The sequence below is a fragment of the Bos taurus genome, chromosome X (assembly GCF_002263795.3).
Source record: "Bos taurus isolate L1 Dominette 01449 registration number 42190680 breed Hereford chromosome X, ARS-UCD2.0, whole genome shotgun sequence".
In the NCBI taxonomy this organism is placed as follows: Eukaryota; Metazoa; Chordata; class Mammalia; order Artiodactyla; family Bovidae; genus Bos; species Bos taurus.
Window position 1 is genome coordinate 111,724,802 of NC_037357.1, and position 25,859 is coordinate 111,750,660.

At 38.3% G+C, this 25,859-nt stretch overlaps 1 protein-coding gene across 10 annotated transcripts in view; it reads left to right on the forward strand.

Annotated features, from left to right (window-relative positions):
- DMD (dystrophin) overlaps nucleotides 1-25,859 on the forward strand; it is a 2,236,915-nt gene that overhangs the window by 1,656,955 nt on the left and 554,101 nt on the right. For all 10 annotated transcript variants that reach the window (XM_024988361.2, XM_024988358.2, XM_024988360.2 and 7 more), the window contains one exon: nucleotides 8,170-8,324. In XM_024988361.2, the coding sequence (XP_024844129.1) occupies nucleotides 8,170-8,324 (155 nt within the window). The remainder of the gene's footprint in view (nucleotides 1-8,169; nucleotides 8,325-25,859) is intronic.

Here is a 25,859-nt window from a genome sequence, read left to right on the forward strand (position 1 = left end):
TTACGCCACACTAACAAACTATCCCCAAATCTAGAGACAACACAAAGTTTGTGTTTTGTTCATCTTATATGTCAAGTGTAGATTCACAAGGGCATTATACTGAGCTTACTCAGGGACTACAGCTGATGAGAGCAGCATCTTGATACATACTTCCAGGATCAGAGAGTCGGGAACACAATGAATTAAGCCATTTACTCTTAAACTGCCTGCCTGAAACTGACATGTAGACAAAATCAATTGTTACTATCCCCAGTTCGGTGGGGATGCAGATATGTGATCATCTGGTATGAAAAAAAGCACTGAATGTTTATGAACAATAATGTATATAGTGTACCACTCATGGGATTTGAAAATAGCTGTGGAGATGCTACTTTCTGGGAATGTGTCCTCTGGTGTTCTGTCTGGAATCATTTCTACCCAATCAAATCCACACCCTCTCAACCAGACTTCTTAGATGCCTGGGGTAGCTGGGTGATTTGTTCATTACAACACTGCTTCAGCCTTTTAATAAAGTCAGCAAATTAAAGAAAGAGCACAGATAAAGAGAATGCTTTCCAAAATGTCATAATGAAATTAAGGTAATGAAGCACTTGGAGGGCTCTCCTCCTTTCTTTTTGTATAAAACTTATTCCAAAGAAGCTGGAAGAGAAATGGGGCCTGAAAGTAACGAAGGGGAAAAATAAATTGTATGCCATTAGTTTAATTATAAAAATTCATTACATGAAGCCATGTAAGACAGAAAATAATGGAACTCTAATGGGTTGGCCGATAACACATTTACTAGCCTGCTCTCAGCTTGTAGTCATTGTCAAAAGGACAAAGAAGTAGCAACTTTGGTATGTAGTCCTCAAAGCTGTTGAAAAGATGAATCATGTCCAGTAAGCTGGAAAATGAGGGCTGTTTTTTCAAATAGTATCCCCTGTATACACAGTTACTTTCTGAAACAGTGTTGTTTAGTAATGTCAGAGGTTTAATAGATGAGTCTTGAAGTTAATGGTGACAGACTTTACTTTTGAAATGGCTTCCTTACAGATATTTTAACATTTCTATTATATATACATAAAGAGGTTTTATAGGTCATTTTAATTCACACAAACAAGACAGAAATTGTATTTCCTTTTCCCAATAAATATGTATAGAACATTAATTCATACTCAGGAGTAAACGGTTTAGTGATTTTTTAATAAACTAAATATGTATTTTTTGCTGTCTCTGTTTGGCAATGTGTTACTTTATTATACATAGTAATTTTCCAATCATGCTATAATCATCAAGGATACTATTTTATATTCTTCAAAATCCAATTATAATAAATCCAACCGTCTTCCTTAAATTCTTTTATGTGGAAGCATATCTTCTTTAAGTAGATTGAACACTGAATTTGAAAGCCAAGAAAACTACATTTTTGTGATGTTTCTTTCACTGACAAGCTATGTCACCTTCATCAAGTCACTTAACCTTTTAGAGGTTTTGCATAAGAGGAAAGTGTTGCAGGAAGAAGAGTCCCTTCCAGAGTCCAAGAGTAGGCTCCTGTCTAACACTTGGAAATGAATTGTCTGAGAAGACACCTGTATTGACAAAGCAAGAGACTTTATTGGGAAGTGGTGCCTGAGTGGAGAGAGCAGGAGGGTAAGGGAACCCAGGAGAACTGCTCTGCCACGTGACTCATGGTCCTGGGTTTTATGGTGATGGGGTTAGTTTGGGGGTTGTCTCTGGCAAATCACTCTGACTCAGGGTTCTTCCTGGTGTCATGCGCATTGCTTAGCCAAGATGGACTCCAACAAGGAGGATTCTGGGAGATTGGTAGGACATGTGGCATCTCCTTTATACCTTTCTGGAATGCTTCCTGTTGGTGCTGGCTTGTTCTGTGTTCCTTACCAGGACTTCCTGTCCTAAAATGATTCATGCAAATGGTTACTATGGTACCTGACTAGGGTAAGCAGTTTCAATCAGTGTTTCCCCTCACAAAAGGAGACAGAGGAAAGGAGGTAGCAAAAGATGAAAGTGGATATTTGTTTAAGGATCATATATTTGAGGGAGAGGTCATATACCCAAGGAGGGACATTTTAACTTCATCTTGTAGGTAACAGGGAGCCATTGAAAGGTTTAGCAGAGGAGTAATATGGTTAATATTTGTATTTTAAAAAGATTGCTTGAGCATCTATCCAAGGATGAAAGGTCTGGTTTGAAAGTAAAAGGAGGGAACCAATAAAAAGGTTATTGCAAAGTCCAAGTAAGAGGTGATGAGGGCTTAAATTAAGGCAGTAGCCATGGAGGTAGAACATTTGGATATAAGGGCACATTGTGATATAACATTTTTATGGGTATGCACCAGCCTCCTTCACTAGCTGAGGATCAACCTACACTAAGGAGAAGAAGGTTGGGCTAGGGACAGAATCTTTGTGAATACCCACATTAAGGGACAGGCAGAAAAAGGAATACTTGAGCCTTAAGAATATAGAGAGGACACCCAAAAAGAGGGGGGCCAGGAAGGATAGAGCCTCAAGAAGGACAGAGCAGTCAGTAGCACCAGTCGCTGTCTGGAAATCAAATAAATAAGAAAGTAGAACTGTCCACAGACATTGATCATTGCTGACTGAATTGGTTAACTATTTTTGCAAAAATGCAGCATGACAACCTCATGACACTATTAGCATACAACTATAAGCATGTATTTCTTAAGTTTGCAGCTTGTCTGGGTGACATTGCCACATGTAGCAGGTTGGGTGGAGTGCCTCTCTATCACATGTCACTCATCCTTCTCCAGTGATGGGCAGGCCAGCCCACTAACATGTTTGATAATGGCAGCCGTGCAGAAGGGCCAGCCCCAATGCCGAAGCACGTTTTTAGCCTCTGCTTGTGTCATGTCTGTTAACATCCCACTAGACTTAGGCAAAACAAGTCATATGGCCAAGCTCACTGTCAAGGCCAGGAAGTCACACGGCAAAGGGCATGGATACAAGGTGGGGTAAAGAACTGAGGTCAGTAATCCGATTTGCCACAGTGACTTCTTTCAGAATAGTTTTACTGAGATGGCAGTGGCAGAAACCTGATTTTGATGAATTGTGCAGTGGCAGGAATGTAATCAAGTTGAGGCAATGAGTGAGTGAATATTTGCCTTTTGAGGAGCTTAACTGTGAAGGGAAAGAAAATGATAGCAGATTTTGTTGCTGGTTAAAGATGGGGAAGAGGCTCATGTTTGAAAGCTGTGGAGAAAGATCTTGCAGAGAGGAAAGAGGTTGAAAAGACAGAAAAGGGAGTACATGGAGGAATAGGAGGAGGAGTGTCAAGTTGGAGGAAACAGTGTCCTTCAGCACAAGTCAGCTCTTCCCCTGAGACTGGAGAGAAATTTATGCTTGATGTTAAATTGTGTGTACTCAGTCACTCAGTCATGTCTGACTCTTTGCAATCCCACGGACTGTAGCCTGCCAGGCTCCTCTGTTCATGGGATTCTTTACGCAAGAATACTGGTGTGGGTTGCCACGCCCTCCTCCAGGGGATCTTCCTGTCCCAGAGACTGAACCCGAGTCTCCCACATTGGCAGGCAATTCTTTACCACTGAGCCACCAGGGAAGCATACGGAGGGGGTTTGGTGGATGCATAGTGCAGATACACAAGACACAGTGCCTGGAGAGAGGCAGCCAAAGGGCAGAGAAGATTTTCTATATTTAAATTTGTCTTGTCTTGCCTTAAAATATGAGTTTTATTTCACACAAGCAATTTGATTTTGATTTTGAGCTCATAACACACCTAAGGCATAAGCAGTATAAGGAGCCCCATCCTGTTTTACAGACAACAAAGCTGGAACCCAAAAGGTTGAAGGCTTTAAGATCAAACTGCAAGACAGTGGCCAGTCCAGACTTCCTGGGAACATGCCTTTTCATTATTCTGCATGGCTTTTCATGATGTTCCTTTGAGTGAGAGCCATTAAAATTTTTTAAATCGAGTTCACCTAAAACAAACCTGAAGTTCACTTGTGGGTGAACATCCCAAAACACGTTTGATAAGAAAACTTATACAATACTCAACTTGAAAGTTTTAATTGTAGGTCTGCATACTCACAGATTCCTGGGTGACTCGGTGGTAAATAACATCGCCTGCCAATGCAGGAGATGCAAGAGATGTAGGTTCAATCCCTGAGTCAGTAAGATCCCCTGGAAAAGGGCATGGCAACCTACTCCAGTATTCTTGCCTGGGAAATTCCATGGACAGAGGAGCCTGGTGGGCTACAGTCTTTGGGGTCACAAAGAGTCGGACACAACTGAACACACACACATACTGCATACTCACATTTATCTTCTAAATTAAAGGGAGTCTTTTAGAGGTACGGCATGGTAGACAATGTCTATGAAATAGTGGGTCCCTTTCTTTCATTGAATGGAGGCTCACTGTTGTGGCTGTAGTGTGGTTCATTAAAAATAGCAGTAGCAGTAGTGGTAGTAGTAATAGTGATTATAACTAATACTTTTTTAATGCTTTGGGTATACCAGGCACCACTCTGTTTTCCCTGGATTTTAAAAATTCATCCCCATATTAATCTTTCAAGGTAATAAATACTGTTAATATACATATTTAATAAGGGGGAAACTGAGGCACAGAGAGCATAATTAATTTTCCCATTTGTCACATCATTAGTAAGTGATCAAGTCAGGATTCAAACCCAGTAGGCTCATTCTGTTGTCCAAGCTCTTAAATACTCTTTCCCTTCCTCCTTTGTTTTCTCCCGTGTTGGGTCAATATTCCTAAAAAGAGTTCTGACAAAGAAAAAAGAGAAGGTAAATGTTAAAAAATTTGTATACTCAAAATTCTTGAATTCAACTTGTGCCATAATCTATAATCATTTTTTCTGTCTAAAACACTGTGTAAATACAGAGCACATATTGTAGCAGCATTATATGAGGTTTGAATATGAAAATTTCTTTCCTGGTTGGGGACACAGTCTTATAAGAATTGAGCATTTTCTATTCTTCATAAAACACACACACACGCCTCCAAAATCATCTTTTTTTTATAGGCTAGTGCTCACAGTATTTTAAATTTCTTCATATGCCATGATCACCACACAATTCCCTGTAGAGTATACCATTGTAAATGGAATTCAGAAGTAAAAAGAATGTGTGTGAATTCCATTGTATTTTGAATTTACACTTCTTCTGTGGTCTGGCCTTGTCCCAGGACTGAATTTCACAGTAGTAGGCAAAGCTGATCAAGGTCATTGTTCCTGTTGTGAATGACGCTTGGCTAAAGCCCAAGGTGATCAACATATTAATACCTTAGGAGGAAGGAAACCAGTCTGTTCTGTCTTTAAGGGAGAAAAGGGTGCTGCCTTGAGAACCTTTGAGTTTAGATAAGGGCCTAAGCCCTGTCAATGTGAGTCAAGGTCAGTAGGATTTTTTTCTTTTTAATCCTTCATCACAGCAAAACCTGAGCAGTAAGTAGTGAAGAGCAGCGTTTAGTCAAGATTTCCTTAGGTGTAAAAATTTAAATTTCAGTGTGAATACAAATTTGAAGCAAAATATATGGCCTGTGTATTCTTCTCTTTCAAGCATTAAAGTATACCAAAAATCTCTGGTTTGAAGTCAACCCTTACTGTTTTATTACCTTTTCCTATGAAGTCTCTAATTAAATTTTACCCTGCTATGTCCTTCAAGATTCTGGAAAATTCCAGCATAGTTTTCAACTTCTACTTTTGGTATTTTTTATGATCTATAGATTCAAACCAAAGAATATATCTCTTATATCTAAACTTTCAAGTAGTTACCCATGAGTGAGAGTTGACTTCCAAGATTGGCTTTCCTAGATAAATGATTTTAATTGCACTTATTAAAATTGTAATTAGCATTTTATATTGCTAAATCTCCAGGAGGAGGAAATGCCAACCCACTCTAGTATTCCTGCCTGAAAGATCCCATGGACAGAGGAGCCTGGTAGGCTACAGTCCAAAAGATTGCAAAGACTTGGACACGACTGAGCAACTAATAAGCATGTACACATTGCTAAATCTCTACAGATACACTCTGATGTTGGTTCATAATAGGTGTTTTTTTAGCATTTGCATTTTTCTTCAAAAGGAATTACTTTACAGAAAGGTAACTAAGTTATCAGTGTCAGTTTTGTAGATTCTTATGCTGCCAATTAGAGATTTAATAGATGATTGATAATAAGCTCTTCTTTTAAGCTCTGAATACCATCTTCTGGATAAGGGTCTTTCATATCTTAGTGTACATTACTTTTAACACTGTAGGTTAAAAGTGGCTTAAGTGAAGAGGGAAAGGGGAAAAGGTAATTTTGTACTGTAGGAAATTTCTAGAAAGGCAAAGTCTTTGGTGTGTGTATGTTTCACCTCAGAAAGGCTTTTGTTCAGTGTGAGGCTATAAAAGTAGAAAAGGAGTTTATAAGGAGAAACGGGTATTCCACAAAGTTAAATTTTAATTACTGTGTAGTACAGTGACTATACTCTGTACCTTTAAAAATTGTCTCTCTTTTTATAGCAAAACTTAGTGATGCTGGCTTTAGTTGGTTGCTGCTAGTTCAATTATCTGGGTCTATTTGCTGTTTGCAATAAATGCAACAGTCTAGAATAGACTATTCTAATTAACTGAGAAATGCCAGATTGTATAATGACTATACATTTTCAAGGAACAAGAGTCTACTCAAATATACTGAAACTATGCTGAATGTACTAGTGTTTGATTTTTATCATCATAAATCGTATTAACATAAAAGAACACATACTAAAACAAGAGCAATTACTCTTTTCACAAACAACATTTAGTTTCAATTTTCTCTTTTCCCCTTCCAGTTCATGTCAATGTACTCGTACAGATTTAAGAAATACAGTGATGATAGAAATTGTGTTCTGTTTTTGTCCTTAGGATTTCTGTGCACATTTACTGCATATTAGACCATTGGGTTGAAGTATTGTCTTATTTTAATGTCCTCTCATTAAACATTGAAATTGTATCTCATTTTTTACTATCTTAGTTGATGAAGATCTTTATTCCTATAATGTATTTCTTTTAAATATTTTACTAGAACAAAATATTAAAACTAGATTACTGAGTCAATGGGAATAAGCATTTGTATTTCACTTGATATATATTGCCAAACTGTCCTAATAGATACCATTCCCAGAAATAGTATATCAATGTGCTAGTTTGGCTACAGTCTTTCCAGCTTTGGATTTTATTTTTTTTTAACTTAATTGGTGTCAAATTGTAATACTCCATGTTTTTCATTTATTAGAAAGTTGATTTTTTTCTCTTTCTATAAAAATAGCTTTTATTCTTCCTCTTATTTGAATTTCCTGTTACTATTCCTTTGTCCACTTAACCCACCGTGTTGGATTTGGTATAACTGTCTTAGAAATTTAATAATACTATAATGTTTATAAGCCTCTCCCATGCATTTGAAGCAATGTTTAATAGAAATGTACAGTTAATATGCATCCAAATGAGCCTATCATTGGTTTATTTCTTTCTTTGGTATATGATATTTCAAGTGATAAAATAGTGATAAATGCTTTGATAATACTCAATTGTTAAAGATAATAAAAGAAAACATAGATCATTTGGTTTAACAAAATTTATATATTTAAAATTTTATTCTGATTTTAAAGTAGAATAGTTGTAAGTATTATGAATAGGCCAATCCTTTAAAGAAGTTCAAAACGAGAATAACAGCATTTTTTTTTTTTTTGGAAGCTCAATATTTTCTGTATGCTACTTTAGTTGAGTGCCAGTAGATGGCACTAATTACATAAACAATTCAACAAGTTAATGACGGGGTTGGGGGGAAATGCATGTGTTATTTTTTTCTGTTCAAATGTTGGTATATGTCATATATTCAACAATGATTTGGGAGCTTATTTTTATAGTTTTTTCTCTCCCATGATAAAAAGACAATTAAGCCAAGGTTGTTTCCAATTAATTGCTACTGAATTGAAATACCTGATACTGAGTATTGCTCAAGATGCTGCATTTGAAAACTTTTGTCATGAAAAGTGGGTTAGCTTATACTGTCCAGATTGACTAAACCACACAGGGTCAGTGAAAAGCAGTCATGCAGACATGCTCTGACCCAAGGATTCAGAAGTTACTTATGAGAAAATCCAACTAGAGATTTCAGAGAAAAGTGACATTCATTCTCTTTTTCCATGTGCATCTATAGCAGTTGGCCAAAGACCTCCGCCAGTGGCAGATAAATGTAGATGTGGCAAATGACTTGGCACTGAAACTTCTCCGGGATTATTCTGCAGATGATACCCGAAAGGTACACATGATAACAGAGAACATCAATGCCTCTTGGGCAAGCATTCATAAAAGGTATGAACTCCATTATTTCTAAAAATATTTGCTGACTTCCATGATGGGGTGGTGACCATGGGTAGACAATGCAGATTTGCTTTCCCATCCTGCTAACCTGGGGCTTGCAAGGATCCAAGATGAGAAATGCCAACTAAACTCACATTCTTTCTGAAGTCCTCTTATTTTAAAGATGAGGGACCTGAAGACTGGTGAAATCAAATGACTTGCCCACAGTCAGAAAGTAGTGACATAGCTGTGCAATTAGACAAAAACAAAAGATGGATTTGTAGATAGAGGAGCCATTTACCAGTCTGCTTTGACAACTCTATCCAAAGAAGTATTGTTCTATTCCATCACGATGCATACTGCCCCGTCTTTAATCTGACAAGGAAGTCATTTTGGGGTTCATGATGGAGTTACAGCTACTGATGGTGCCATCATTGTATCTCACTCTGCGTACCCAATAGGAAAATTTGTGCAGTGTAACATGACTCATAATTTCATTTCCCATTATATACCTAATGGCAATCAATGGCTCTTAGAGACACCATCTCCTCAAACTAGGTCCTGTCTCTTTATTATCTAGTCTTAACCCCTTGGGCTTTTCTTTCATTAGCATTATCCTAATTATATTAATAAAATTATAAACAAAAACATGAATTATGTAACTAATTGTTAAATGATTGTCCTTCACATTAGTCTAAAGTCCCTGAGGACAAAGGCTATCTTTCTTATTTGACATATCCTGAACCAAGTGATGCAGTAGGGAGCTGGTAAACATTTGTGTTTTTCTAATTGAAATGTAGCTGATATACAATATTATGTTAGTTTCTGATAAACTACCTAGTAATTTGACATTTGCACATATTATGAAATGATCATTATGTTAAGCCTAGTAGCCATCTGTCCCCATACAAAGTTATAACAATGTTATTGACCATATTCCTTGTACTGTATGTTATATCCCTATTGCTTATTTATTTTATAACTGGAGATTTATACCTCTTAATCCCCTGCACTTATTTCACCCCTTTACCTTCTCTTCCCTTCTGGAAACCACCCATTTGTTCTCTGGCTATATGAGTCTGTTTTCATTATGTTTTGTCTGTTTTTGTTTTGTTTTAGATTCCACATATGAGATCATACAGTATTTGTCTTTGTCTAACTTATTCACTTAGCATGATATCCTCTAGATCCATCTATGTTGTCACAGATGGCAAGATTCTAATATTTATAGGTGAGTAATATTTCAACCTAGACAGCATATTAAAAAGCAGAGACATTACTTTGCCAACAAAGGTCCATCTAGTCAAAGCTTTGGTTTTTCCAGTAGTCATGTATGGATGTAAGAGTTGGACTATAAAGAAGGCTGAGCACCAAAGTATTGATGCTTTTGAACTGTGGTGTTGGAGAAGACACTTGAGAGTCCCTTGGACTGCAAGGAGATCCAACCAGTCCATCCTAAAGGAAATCAGTCCTGAATATTCATTGGAAGGACTGATGTTGAAGCTGAAACTCCAATACTTTGACCACCTGATGCGAAGAACTGATTCATTGGAAAAGACCCTGATGCTGGGAAAGATTGAAAGTGGGAGGAGAACGGGACGCCAGAGGATGAGATGGTTGGATGGCATCACCGCCTCAATGGACATGAGTTTGAGTAAACTCTGGGAGTTGGTGATGGACAGGGAGGCCTGGTGTGCTGCAGTCCAGCACACCAGGGTTTGCAAAGAGTCAGACTGAGCGACTGAACTGAACTGAAATTACATTTTTCACTGACCCAAAAGAATCTGTAATTTGCCAAGCTAATTTGACTCATGCCTCTAAAGTTCTTCCATGTTTCCTTCTCACATACACTCTACAAAAATTCATCCACTTGCGTAGTTTCAGTCTGCTGATGACTATCCATTTATACCATTTGCAGCTGAGAGTCATCTTTGAATTTCAGACCAGCATATCTGATTTACTTCTTTTTATTGTGATGTCCCATAGGAATTTCAAACTTAATAGCCCCAAAGCTGAACTCATCTTTGTCCTCTTACAACCTCTTTTTCCAGATGCAACCTGCTTCTTTTCCTGCTTTTCCAGGTCTCAGTGTAAGTGCCATTTCCTCCAGGAAGCCTTCCCTGACTACCAACCCCAAAGCCTATACTCTTTTGGCCCCCTGTTATTGTGCTTATCTCACTACACTGTCCTTAAGTGTTTGCTGGTCTTTGTCTCTAAGGAGAATGTTTATTCTGTGAGTGTATACACAGTGGCTGTTTATCGACCATATTACCTAGCACTTATCTTGACACACAGTATCTCCCCACAAAACATTTTTTGATTAAATAGGGAATTGAACAAACAAACAAACAAAAATATCTGTGAATGTTCTGGTGTGCCAGTAACTCAACAGAAGAAAAATGTACCTGTTAGGATCACTTTCAGTTTCAAGTAACAGAAAACCCAAGTTCAATAGCTTACCTAATGGGGGTCTGTTTCTGTCACTTAAGGAGAAGTTCAGAATTAAGCAGGTGCTGACATAAGCACAGTAGCTCAGCAATGTCAGCCCTGAAGGCTCCTTGTTTTTCTTGACGTTTCATTCAGAATATATGCATTCCAGCAGGAAGAAGGGGCAGTGCTGGTGTCAAGAAAACATGGCTTTTGCAGGAACTTTTGGGTCAGAACTATGCCACCAAACCACCTCTGGTATCTAGGAACTGGGGCTGAGCCAGCCAATAGGGAGTGTCTGCCATGAAGGGTATGGAAGGAAGAAACTGATCAACTCTCATGGTGTAGCTGGGCAGCATGAAATTCTCTGGAGAGACCACCAGTCAAATCCAAGTAAATACAGTACAGTCATGTAGGTCATATATTCATGCACAATGGACTCTTGTAGGATTGTCATAACAGTGGACCATTTGGGCTTGGTGTTGGTTCTGGTCAGTGTGAAAGGGCACGAGGACAGCTGGATTCTCTATTGGCTAATGATACCTTTACATGGGAAGTTCACATACTGTGTATGCTGTATGTGTCACCTGCACAGAATGAACCATATTTTACCCGGCTCCATCTTCTTATATTTTATATCCTTATAGATTATATGCTAGATAGTTAAAGAACAAGAAAACTCTTTATGTGATCTTTTGCATTTTGACCTTTTTATCCAGTATCTCGCCCAGCTAAACCCAGAAGTGAAGGAACATCACCAGCATCCTGTAGATTGGTGCTGTTCAATAGGGTAGCCACTAGCCATAGGTGGCCATTTAAGTTCAAATGATTACAATTAAATAAAATTTGAAATTCATTTCTTCCAGCTCATCAGCCACCTTTCATGTGCTCAGGAGCCACCAGTAGTGAGTGGCTTCCCCATTGAACAGTGTGAAATTGAACATTTCCATCATCACAGAAAATTTTATTGACTGCCCTGCTTTGGATCATCTTTGTTTCCATTCCCCTATGCAGTTTAGCATACATATATAATAATTGCATACCATATTACTTCAAAAAATAGCTTTTGGCATGTTTTGTAAGTGAAAAGTATTTCCTTTCAAAGTGGTTCATGTTATTCCATTTCCTTGATTGTACCTTCTTCTTCTGTTTGTCCATTTTCTAGAGTTGATGTTTAACATCTCAAAAACTACAACTATCCCAGAATATAAACACTTTGACTTTTGTTGTTAATCCTATACACATAATTTTAAAGGAAAAATTACTGATATTTGGGTTTGTGGGAAAAAGTATGTCCTGAATTTGAAAAATATCTGTAACCAAGACTTCTTAGGTAGGAGAAACTGTGTTGAAAACATTCTGATTACATCATTTCCCATGGTTCCAGTTTTACCACTGAACGCTGATACATTGCCTGCACTGAAACTTTCCAGCATATGGATCAGTTCAGTTTAGTTCAGTCACTCGGTCATGTCCGACTCTTTGTGACCCCATGAACTGCAGGATGCCAGGCCTCCCTGTCTGTCACCAACTCCTGGAGTTCACCCAAACTCATGTGCATTGAGTTGGTGATGCCATGCAGCCATCTCATCCTCTGTCATCCCCTTCTCCTCCTGCCCCTAATCCCTCCCAGCATCAGGGTCTTTTCCAATGAGTCAACTGTTCATATCAGGTGGCCAAAGTATTGGAGTTTCAGCCTCAGCATCAGTCCTTCCAATGAACACCCAGGATTGGTCTCCTTTAGAATGGACTGGTTGGATCTCCTTGCAGTCCAAGAGACTCTCAAGAGTCTTCTCCAACACCACAGTTCAAAAGCATCAATTCTTCGGTGCTCAGCTTTCTTCACAGTCCAACTCTCACATCCATACATGACCACTGGAAAAACCATAGCCTTTACTAGACAGACCTTTGTTGGCAAAGTAATATCTCTGCTTTTTAATATGCTATCTAGGTTGGTCATAACTTTCCTTCCAAGGAGTGTCTTTTAGTTTCAACATATACAAAATCTTTGTGTATTTGGAAGCCTACATAAAGCAATAAAATCTTTACTTCAGTTTAAAATTTTTGAATGTTAAATAAGGTACAAAAAAGTATTACTCAGAAGAACTTCACTTTGGTATCATATACTGGCAAGCTGTAGTTCCAAGACATAATCAAAAGCAAAAACAAGTTAATTTTGTTTTGTAGTTTAGTGTTCAATTTAAGTTTATTAATTGGTCAGAGGAATCTTCAAATACTATACTGACTTTGATGGGACCTTTAATTACCATTTTATATAGAGAAATACAAATAGTCACATGGACCTAAAATGACTTAATCTAGCATTCATGAATATTTTTAAAAAGCTGCTTCTCATGTAAATCCTGTACTTTAGCAATTCATAACAGAACATAGATCATCACTGTGACATGTGTAGGAAAATATTTTGTTTTCCTGATCATATGCCGTATAGAGTCCATGTTAACATATAAAGCCAGAAATGTGGGCCTTTGCAAGTTCATTTCTTTCCCTTCAGTCTCTGTGAATAGATATGAATTGGTGAATAAGATGATATTAGATGTGATATTACATATTATTATGAGAAGCCTCTAAGGATTAGATTTCAAGGACTGCCATCTGGCTGATGACTTTATGATGACACTGTCATGAGATTTCATTTCCTTATTTCTATTCCGGGATCACTCTTTAAACACGAAATGAGCATTAACTCTGAATTGTCTGTCTGTAGCTACAGGAGAACTTCTCCAGCTACTTCAGCAAGGAGCAAACTCATCAAGTAGAGGGGCTGGTCCTAATACCAGCAGGTTCAGCATGACTGGCAGTCCTTCACAAAAGTGCCCAGATACCTGAGAAATCTCTCTAGGTTCTAAGAAAAATTTAACATATATTTGTGTGCATGTATAAGTGTGTATATGCATATTCATGAATATATATGCACATATACTATCCCTAAAATTGTATCTCAGTATTCTCCTGTCCACTTTAATAATATGCTTCAAATGTTAATAATTACAATTAAAAGTTGAAAAGCTGAAGGATTATCATCTGTGTTCTTCATCTTTGGCAACAATGAAGCCCTTGTAAATCACTCCTTGCTTCTCTATTTCTAGGTCTTTTTTCTTTTTCACTTTAAAGAAGGAAGAAAAAGGAGAAAAAATTGAGCCCTATATTCTGTGCACCGAAGAGCTACTGTAACTGAATACTGGATCTCTTTCACATCTTTCACCATATTTTTTTAGTAACCATTCTGCTTTCTTTCTCTGGGATTTTCAATTTCTTCTTTCTTCTCCCCTTCAGCCAACCATCATGTTCAAGTTTCCCTCATCCTAAAAGAATTTTTTAGGATACCAACATTTCTATCCAGCTATCCTTGTTTCCCCTTTACCATCAAAAAATTTTAAAGCAACAATTGACATTATTATTTCCTATTCTTCAGCTTCCAGTTATGCTTTGACCCACTTCAGTCTGGCTTCCCTCACACTACCATTTTCCTGAAGCAAGGACTCGTTAAGATTGTCAAAAATTTTTATAATAGCTAATTGCCCTATTTTTATTTATCCATCTGCTTGACTTCATTTTAACTTTGGTTCAGTTTATCAACTCTATTAGTTGAAACTTTCCCTTCTTTGATTTCCAAAGCAATATTATTTTGCAATTATATTTCTCTAGTAATACAGTAAGCATGAAGTGCTTGGTGCAATACCTAGCACATAGTAACAGCTCAGTAAATGTCATCTATCATAAACGTTAATAATTCATTCACTCAGTGAATATTTTAGTTCTGGGTATGTGCTCAGTAGGCTCAGTTCTTGGCCCAAGGTATACAGCAGAGAAAAGCCCTCTCCTCATGAAACTTACATCCTGGGAAGGAAGTGAGAAACAGACATTAAAAATTAAAATAGTTAAATGTATGGGATATAAGATTGTGATAAGTGCAATGTGGAAACATAAAGAGGGCAAGCAGTTGAGAATTTGTGTATGAGTGAGCATGGGGTGGAAGAGAAGGGTCATTACTTAAGTATGGTGGTTAAGAAAGATCTCAGTAAAAGGGTGAGGTTTAAGCAAAACCTACGGAGAAGGCAATGGCACCCCACTCCAGTACTCTTGCCTGGAAAATCCCATGGATGGAGGAGCCTGGTAGGCTGCAGTCCATGGGGTCACTAAGAGTCAGACACGACTGAGCGACTTCACTTTCACGTTTCACTTTCATGCATTGGAGAAGGAAATGGCAACCCACTCCAGTGTTCTTGCCTGGAGAATCCCAGGGACGGGGGAGCCTGGTGGGCTGCCGTCTATGGGGTCACACAGAGTCAGACACGACTGAGCAACTTCACTTTCACTTTCACTATGGATGTGAGAGTTGGACTGTGAAGAAAGCTGAGCACCGAAGAATTGATGCTTTTGAACTGTGGTGTTGGAGAAGTCTCTTGAGAGTCCCTTGGACTGCAAGGAGATCCAACCAGTCCATTCTAAAGGAGACCAATCCTGGGTGTTCATTGGAAGGACTGATGCTGAAGCTGAAACTCCAATACTTTGGCCACCTCATGCGAAGAGTTGACTCATTGGAAAAGACTCTGATGCTGGGAGGAATTGGGGGCAGGAGGAAAAGGGGACGACAGAGGATGAGATGGCTGGATGGCATCCCTGACTCAATGTACATGAGTTTGGGTGAACTCCGGGAGTTGGCGATAGACAGGGAGGCCTGGCGTGCTGCGATTCATGGGGTCGCAAAGAGTCGGACATGACTGAGCAGCTGAACTGAACTGAACTGAAAGAACCTAAGGAAGTGAGCCCTGTAGATAGCTGGAAGAAAACAGTACAGGAGGGTTCTAATAACTGGAAATCCTCTGAGACAGGCGTATGCTTGGCTGGTTGAAGGAACCTTGACGAAACCTGTATGATGGTAATGGGTCAAGCAAACAAGAGTGCAGTAGACAAGGCGTTCAGAGAGGTGAGAAGAATCTGATTACACTGGGCCTTATAGGCCCCTCCATGGACTTTTGCTTTTGCTCTGAATGAAATAGGAGTCATTGGAGGGTTTTGAGCAGAGGAATAGCATCTTTAACTTCTCTGGCCCCTCTGCAATAACAGACTGAAGGGAAGCGGTGAAACCATTAGGAGACTCTTGCCATAATTCATTCAAAAGACAACTGTGATTTGGACCAGAATATGAGGTGAATGTGGTAAGAAATGGTTGACTTCTATGATATTTTAGGACACAGCCCCAAAGGTTTTGTAATGGTTTAGATTTAAGTATGGAAGACAGGCATCAAGGAAGACTATGGAGTTTTTATCCTGAGCAACTGGAAGATGGAAGACTCACTGAGATGGAGGAGGCTCTAAAAGTAACTCATATTTTAGGAAGAACATGTGGACATGTCACTTTTGAAATGTCTATTAAGCATCGAGGTGGAGATGTGGAGTAGATAGCTGGCTATAAAATCTTAAGTTCTAGGCAATGATAGGGATCCAAGATATAAATCTAGGAGTTGTAACAATAATCAGTGTACACTCTCTTTGCTGTATACAACCTTTAAATCCTGGTGTTCCATTCTTAAATCTCTCTTTTATTTCTCTACACACATTTAAACTACCTTTGTCTGTCAACTTCAACTATCATTAAGACTCCTCAGTGTTTTTTTTCCATCTCACATCTTTGTCCTTTTCTCTAGAACTATACTTCCAGCCACCTCCCATTCATCTCCATCTGCCTTAACTACAGGCTCCAAAATGTCTAAAGTAGAAGGCATTATCTGCCCCTGAAACAATGCATGTTTCCTATGTTTTCAGGGAAAGCATAACTTAATTACTTGATTGTCTTTAATGCTGGAAACTTAAGAATTACCTTCTACTTTTTCCTCCCTCTCTCTTCTCATACCTGTATTAAGTTGGCTTCTAAATTCTGTGACTTCTACTGCAAAAATTTCTCTTAAGACTAATGCCTTTTCTTTATTCTTCTTCATCACCTCATCCTAAAGCCTCTTCATATTATACCTGGTAGATTGTGACCATGTTTTCTCTGTGCTCCCAACCATTGAATCTCTACACTCACTTGGTATTCACACTGCCCCAGAGTTATTTTCCTTAAAACTAATCTTCTGATTTCTCTTTCCTCTTAGCACTCTTTTTTTTTTTTTTTTTTTTTGCCTCTTGAAATCTGATGGATGGTATTTTCGTAGGTGATATATTCCCGAAAGCATGCCCCAATTTTTCCAACATCAGAAACAAACAAAATTGATTTATTTTCAGGGAAGAAAAGCAAATAATACCACCATGTGTGCTTGTTCGTCAGTTTGTTTATTTAGCAGAGGGACAGGCATGTGAACTTCATAAAGTAGTCTTCCGCTCTGTCCACAAAATGCTGTCCTTTCTCAAAACATTTTTGGAATGCCTTTTCTGGAGCTCCTTGGGGACTGTTTTCTGATCTTCAGAAGACTGTTCTATTATTGTGTAGCCACACCTTGTGTTTGGGGTAACAAACACTGTATTCACTAATTGTCTGTGTATTGAATGAAATGAAGCAATTCATCAGATATTGGGCACTAAATGGCTTTGGATTATTTCCAGAAACTTAGAAGATAAAGATTTGCTGCTGCCCTCTAAGCTACGTAAAGAATAGGATATGATGCTAACAGGAGATTTGTTGAAAATATGACTTCTTAAGTCAGAGACTGCCTATTCTATATTTGTAGCATGTTATGGTCATAAATATTAATGCTACAAAGGGCCCTAAAACCACCAGTTCAAAATTCTCAATTTAGAATAGCCCTATTTTTAATCCCTCTCATGCAAAATATACCTTCTAGTCCATTTTTAAGACTAAAGGGGATTTGGTATATTGAAAAATTCAGTCAGTTAGCAACTCTTCTAGGTACACTTCTTTTAGCAATAGGAGGACATTTCTCTAGGCTCTTTAAGACAAAGTTGTATATATAGTTATAAGGCACTATGGTTTTTATACTGCTGAGACCCTGTCTTCCAAATGATTATGAAGCATAAGAATTCTCACCATCTCACAATAGGATAATGTATTAATATACCTGTAATGCAAACCTTGGGGCTCTGGGCCAGGGAGTGTCATGATCCATGCGAATCTAAAAGGTTCATGGTGGCAACTGCCTGCTTCACTTTATGTCATTTCCTTTAAAGCAATTAGAATGTTTCTAGCTTGCAGGGATTGCATAAAAAGGGAGACATTTGGAATCATATCATTGGTGATTTACTGGTGTGGAAAATTACCTAGTCGTGTAGCCAAGTAGCTGTGTTCGTTTTAACCCAGACCTGCAGTCCTAAACCAGGCCCTCCAAGCACACCAAAATACGTGCTTACAAATGCCTCTTCATACCATTTACCCATGAAAAGACTAAAAATTTAAAAAAAAGACATAATTGTTTCCTAAAGTGAAGTTATAGGATGCCAGCAGACCTTTCTTTTCTTCATTCATTCATTTAATATTATGGTGTCTAAAAGTAAAACAAATGAGTGAAAGTTTCACTTGCTTCATTTAATTGAACCATTAATGTTAACAACAGCATCCATTATATTACTTTTCAATTATATTTTCATTTTTCATTGTCTCCACATAACTATCATTCTCGAAGTCTTTAAAACATTCAATAAAATATTATAAATTAGCTGGAGTTTATTTTTAGAAAGATGAGTTATTTTGACAAATAGGTATAATCATCATTTGATTTGGGATTTTATCTCTCCAGTTCTAACAGTCATTCTAGTTTGGGGATCTTTTGGCTTCATTCAATTTATAGGGATTTATTTTCTTTCTATAAACCATTAATTCATATGTATTTCTGAAAGTAAAAAATATGCAGAACATGTAGGTATTAGTGAGTTTTTATGGAATTTATTCTTTTCAACTTCCTCCCCCAGAGAAGGGGGTCATTGAAGCATGTCTAGGTAGTGATCAACAGCAGCTCTTTCTCGGTCCCCTTTTACCACTTAGGAAGCATGATCCCATCCCTGACTCACTGAGGCAAAGAGCCCAGCTCAGGTTCTTTGTGTTGTTTCTTGAGCCCGGTAGATTCTGAACTCCTGGTAGCCACTACGTACTTCCTAGAGCCTATCAGCTTCATGTCTTCAGCCCTGCATACTACTTCGTGTTTCTGTGCCATTGCTGACCCACAGATCTATGTGTCTTGTTTTCTAAGCTCAGATTGAGCCTTTTGGTTTTGTGTTTTTATATTTTACCTATACCATTGGTCTGTGTTTAAAAGTTCCCTCTATACTTTGAAACGATTTTTTCCTGATATAAAATGATATCTACTAAATGTAGAAAAATTTAAAACTTGAGAAATAGTCACCATCAACATTTTTTTAGCATTTTCTTTCATAGTTTGGTAAATGTATTTTGTTTATATTTATTTAACTTACTCCCAGTTTAGTAACAGTTGAAAGCACTCCCAGATTGTTTTTTGTTTTTTTTCCCCTTTAAAAATCCTTACTACCTTTTATTAGGGAGGTAATGCATACATATTATCTTTTCAAGCGAAAAAAATGGGAGGAGGAATACTTTCTTAATAAGTCTTGTGACCTATTAAATAATCAAAAACAAAAGCAGTATCTGCATGCCTCCAGCCAATGTTTTATGCTCTGGCCATTCTGCCTAGCATCAGTATTCAGCCAAAGAGATAAAAACTATTTAAATTTGTGGGAAATCAATTCCCCATTCAAATCAGTGGTGGTGTGTTTTTAATATTTTATAATATTCAGCTTCTCTGTTTCCCTTATCAAGTCTCTAATATGGTACTCATGACCATTCTGTGGCCAGCCAGAGTCTTCATGCCATAGACCATTGAAAGCAAGGCAAACAGATCTAATCCAAGCCCCTTTGGAGACTTTAACCCACATTTCATAGATTTATGGCTACTCATACAATTCCTGAGGAGTTATGTTTTTCTTTTATATTGCAAGTATTTTAAATCTACCTAGCAAAATTGAATTAGCTATTAAACATCAAGTATACCACAACTTCTTTTTAAAAATATTTAAATGAAACAAATACTCAACAAAAATGGTCAAACACAACTTGCATCCTGAGACAAATTAAGTGAATAATCATCATGAAGTCATAATAATTATTTATGATTTTTATGTTTTTTGGTAGCAAGACATGACTTATTAATGTTTAATATGTGGGTCATACCTAAGTTGCCTAGTAAGACAGACATGCTAAAATGGCATTGTTCTTTTTAGCTGTGAGTATAGCTGCTGACCTCTACTTAGAGCTGGTGTTCCAAACCAAAATCTGCGTCTCTGAGGCCTATGTTCCCTTCATTGCTTTTTAATGGATACATATCAACTTGGAAGGAGGTTCTGGCAGCTTTTCACAGTAATCTAATCTCAGCTCTGTCCTCTTCAATATTTCCATCAGTGACTTGGATGAAGACGTAGATAGCATTCTTATCAAATTTGCCAATGACACAAAGCAGAGAGAAATGGCAAACACAGTAGACGAGTATCAGGAGCCAAAAAGATTTCAGCAAATTGAGGTGGAAGGCTGAATATTGAAAGGTGAAATTGATTCAAGAGAAAAATAGCATAAAAGACAAAATCCAGTTGACTTAAGACTGGAAACAGAGAAAAGAAGATTCCCTGAGATGGAGAGTTGTGTGCAGAAGGTTTGTGGAGAGTGTTTCCATGAGATACATGTATAAGTATGTGACAAAGGTAACACTGGGCAGAAAGAGAAGCTACCCTGCAGTGAATCTGAGGCCTGGGGAGAATCTAAGGGGAGGTCTGGAAGTTGTAGCTCCCTTCAGAGATGTGCTGAATTGAGGCAAGGGAGCTGGGCCTTTGTATTCCAATACCAGCCAGTTACTGGTTCTGGGTCACTCCGTGGGAGAGGGCAACTTTGGATAAAACCTACAGTTGAGGGCAATTTCCAGTGAGAGTGGCAGCTGTGAGCTGTTAGCAGCCAGTGATCCCACCAAAAAGAGCATGGGTTTTGGCAGAGCATCAGTGTATATACTACCCAAGCATTGCCCCAAAGTGTGGTCCCTGGACTAGCAGTATTAGCATCATCTATGAGCTTGTGGGCCCTACACCAGCCTACTAAATCAGAATCTCTGGGGATATGGCCCAGAAAACTTTTAACAAGCTGTCCAGGCTCCAGGTCATTTCTATGCATATTAAAGTTCGAGAACCACTGCACTGTGTCAACCAAGAACATTCAGAATTGGGAGATAAGACAGGTTTTAGTGACAGTCATCTTACCTTCTCTCTCTCTCACACACATACTGCAATAGAGCAATAGGAAAGGAAAATTAGGGAGCTGTTAGGCTGAATCAATTCAGGCATGTAATGTAGTCTAAGAACTTATATTTCAATTTAGCAGAGAGAGGAATTTTGTGATCAAGCTGTCCAAAGGTAAAACAGCCTGCCTCTTAAGATTGTAGAAGTATTCAAGAACAGGCTGGGTAATGCCTTGGTGTGATAATTTCAAGCATCAGGTAGACACATGACTTTAACTTTAGCATCCTGATCATCACCCTCCCATGCTTTTCTTCTCTCTTTTTTTTCCCCCTAAGTGAGTCTCTGCCAGAACTAGTTAACTCAAGAAAGGTTATATGGCCCAAAAGAAAAGTTTAGGCATTATCAGGTTAAGTCAAAGTAAACAAACTTCCATAGAACTAATCAGACTTTCATTATACTCTATGAATTATGAATACACAATGTGTGTTTGGGAACGCATGAGGAAAAGGATAGTCTGTATAGCATGCATCAGAGAAGGCAATGGCACCCCACTCCAGTATTCTTGCCTGGAAAATCCCATGGACGGAGGAGCCTGGTAGGCTGCAGTCCATGGGGTCTTGAAGAGTCGAACACGACTGAGCGACTTCACTTTCACTTTTCACTTTCATGCATTGGAGAAGGAAATGGCAACCCACTCCAGTGTTCTTGCCTGGAGAATCCCAGGGACGGGGGAGCCTGGTGGGCTGCCGTCTGTGGGGTCACACAGAGTCGGACATGACTGAGGTGACTTAGCAGCAGCAGCAGCAGTATAGCATGCATACATTCTAGAATTTTGTGAAACCAATTTCTCTAGGAGACTCTTACGGGCCACTATAGTAACTGGAATCAAGATTGCCCGGAGAAATATCAATAACCTCAGATATGCAGATGACACCATCCTTATGGCAGAAAGTGAAGAGGAACTCAAAAGCCTCTTGATGAAAGTGAAAGAGGAGAGTGAAAAAGTTGGCTTAAAGCTCAACATTCAGAAAACGAAGATCATGGCATCCGGTCCCACCACTTCATGGGAAATAGATGGGGAAACAGTGGAAACAGTGTCAGACTTTATTTTTCTGGGCTCCAAAATCAGTGCAGGTGGTGACTGCAGCCATGAAATTAAAAGACACTTACTCCTTGGAAGGAAAGTTATGACCAACCTAGATAGCATGTTCAAAAGCAGAGACATTACTTTGCCAACAAAGGTTCGTCTAGTCAAGGCTATGATTTTTCCTGTGGTCATGTATGGATGTGAGAGTTGGACTGTGAAGAAGGCTGAGTGCCGAAGAATTGATGCTTTTGAACTGTGGTGTTGGAGAAGACTCTTGAGAGTCCCTTGGACTGCAGGGAGATCCAACCAGTCCATTCTGAAGGAGATCAGCCCTGGGATTTCTTTGGAAGGAATGATGCTAAAGCTGAAACTCCAGTACTTTGGCCACCTCATGCAAAGAGTTGACTCATTGGAAAAGACTCTGATGCTGGGAGAGATTGGGGGCAGGAGGAGAAGGGGACGACAGAGGATGAGATGGCTGGATGGCATCACTGACTCGATGGACATGAGTTTGAGTGAACTCCGGGAGTTGGTGATGGACAGGGAGGCCTGGCGTGGTGCGATTCATGCGGTCGCGAACAGTCTGACACGACTGAGCGACTGATCTGATCTGATCTGATCTGATAGTAACTGGGACAATACTCAGTACTCAATAAGCATTTATAAGATCGATCACATAGCATGTAGCCCCAGCTGCCGCATAGAGCGCATTTCACTGTAGGTTACCCTAAGTAGTATTCTCAAGTGCTATTAGAACAACTTTTCAGTAGGGTATAAATTTATAAATTTGCATACCAATCAAGGGAAGCTGTGCTATTCTACCTTTGGACTCTATACATGCATATTTTCTGTTAGTCCTTGGATCTATTATTTTCACTTCATATCCTATTAGAAGTTTAGGAACATTGTCCTGGGTGGGTGGATGGTTAGATAGATGACATAGATATTGATAGGTGGGTAGATAGATAAGGGAGAGGAATCAGAGAGAGAGAGAATGAAAGAAGAGGAGGAAAAGAAGAAGGAAAACAACTATGAAAACAATGACAGTGATGACAGAGAAAGAGAAAGCTCGATTCTCTGGCACAGCATATTTGAGTCATACTGAATCTTTGTTTTCCTGAAACGTTCCACAGTGAGAATAGGAGGTAAATCATTCAGAAATCACACAAGTAATCTTGGATCCCTTTAGTAAAAGAAGTCTCTCTATTTTAGCAAATAGCGATAAGCAAGAGAGTCTATTATAATTGCTGGGATCTGCTAATATGTATTTTTTTTCCCCTGAAACAAATTCTATTAACCCTCCTTGATACTCTGTCTTCATCAACATGTTAATGACATGGGACTAACTCTTAGAGATTTTTATCCCCCACACAAAACAGAATCTGCAACCTGCTAATGATTGCATTTAGCCTAATTGTAAGGTTGCTGCTGGTAACAGAAAAATGTATTCTGGCAGATAGACACTTCTAGAAGCTCAGCCAAGCACTTGGTGTGTGTGAATCAGCCTCTATCTACTTCTCACTTGGCAACCATTCTTGATGGAGAGTCCCAATCTGCTCTGAGGAGAGGCCAGGGCTGTTGAGTAGAGTACCTGGAGAGGCGCAGTTCTAGCAGGATTTTATAGACCTCTTGGCACGCCAGTGACTCAGGACACCTTGACCACAAGCCCTTAATCAGAAGGGCAGGGCGGCTTGCTCAGGCTGAGTTCTGTACTCTCTTGTCAAATAACAAGCAAGGAGACAGACATTTACCAATTGCTAGTCCACATTCTAAATGAATATAACATTTCACACATTTGAGTTCACTGAGTGTGTGTTGCCAATTTCATTATCAAAATATTTATGACTCAGGAAAGGATACTGAGATGCAGAGAGTCTATTACTTTCCCAAGTTCAAAACCCCAACGTTGTGACAGTTCTGATGCAGAAATTCTTGCATTTGAAGAAAAAGAAGAAAGACTCTTTTCTTTTCCTTATGTTTACATTGAAGTATCATTTGTATGATCTTGGGTTTGCTAATTCAGGGGTCCCAACCCTGGTCTGTGGAAAAACTTTTCCACAAAACTGGTCCCTGGTGCCAAAAAGTTTGGGGACCACTGCCATAACTCTTTGAGAATTTTCTCATGTAGGGTGATTTGTTACTTTTTAATATTTTGAACAAAAACACACACATACATGTAAGTAATTTTATTAACTCTTTTCTATCTTTGCTAGCATCATTAATATGACTGATTCCAAAAGGGCATCTAAGCAAGTATTTGCCATTTTTCTTGGAAAAGCAAGTTTCTCTCGATTTTTCTGTATCTCTTTTCCAAACTTTAGCCAAATTTTGCTTTTGAAATGGGTTATCTGGTAGAGCCTTGATTCTAACTTTGAAGAAAAAGATTCAAACATTGACAGTTACATGTCATTATTATATAATGAAAATATCTGAGAAGAAGACTGATATTGACCTATATTTTTCATTTTCTAGTTAGTCACTTTGGTAAAAATTAAGCACTCTTTTCCAGATACTGCAATGGTTGTTGGAGAGAGATGCTGAACAAAATTCTCCTTGTATTTATATTTATGAATATTTATGCTAGGAAAGTATAATAATATCTTTTTCTATAAGGAGAAACATAATATTCTACTAATACTAGCTTTTGTTCCTTCTAACATACATAGGAAGAATTTTCCATACTGTTATAATTTACTGAGGGAATCTACAGAATTTTAAATTTACTTGCACTGGGTTAATAACTAAGATTTTTTTTTTTTTAATGTGCCCTTTGTTGAATTACTATTACACACTTATTTAATACTACTATTGTGTCATTTGAGTACATATTCCACTCACAAAACAAATATGTGGTATTTTTAGTTCTAACACCAAGGCTACACCAATACTTTTATTTTTAGCAGATCATTTTTTTATGAAGATTAAAATAATTATGTCACACGTTGCAAGTTTTAAGAGCTACTTTAAAATATATGCTCCAGGAAAAACATGATCAGGTGGGTGAAATTATGATGTTCATACTTTCAAATGAAAAATCAGATACATATGTGCCGATTAAAAACACTTGATTTTTATAGGATAATGAACTATAACTTAACCTCTAGAGACAGCCATTTTTTTCCTCCAAGAACTCAAACTACTTAATGATAAAGTATTAAACTTAGTCCCAGAATCTAGTTATATAATGATACAAATGTTATAAATAAGAAAGGGAAAAAGAAAAAAAAAGCTGATCCACAAATTATTTGTTTCGCTGACAACATTTATTGCAGAAAGTGCATGAGCGACATACACAGTGGTCTCTCAGAGGTGCGGAGTAGCCATAAACTCTGTGTTTTCCATCATTACAGCAAGGACTTAAAGAACTGGGCTCAACTTCTGAAAGTTGCTTGGAGAGCCAGTGATTTCTAAGTAATCACTGTAAAATTTTTGAAATTAAATTCAGCAACTTCACTAACACCAAGTGAACAGATAGATCATACTCAGCAGGATGGCCATTCTGAATGGCATTCCTCTTTCCTAGAGGTACCGTCTCATTCACTGTCAATCCTATGAGCAGGCCTCGCCTCCCCTCACCTGGATTTTGATGTGGGGAATTTTCGCTCTCTGTGCTCACAGGACTCATAGAGCAAAATAAGACTTGGATTAAAAAACATTGAACTCCCATTCTGTGGCGAGCAAGAGCAAGTGTAGCATAACTACACTTACCTGAATGAACATTAATAGGAAAGTGACCAGACTGTTCCGTAATCTACTTGTGTGGGGTTTTTAAGTGTTGTACCACCATCAGTGCTATCACTGGCATATACCTTCAAACCAACTAT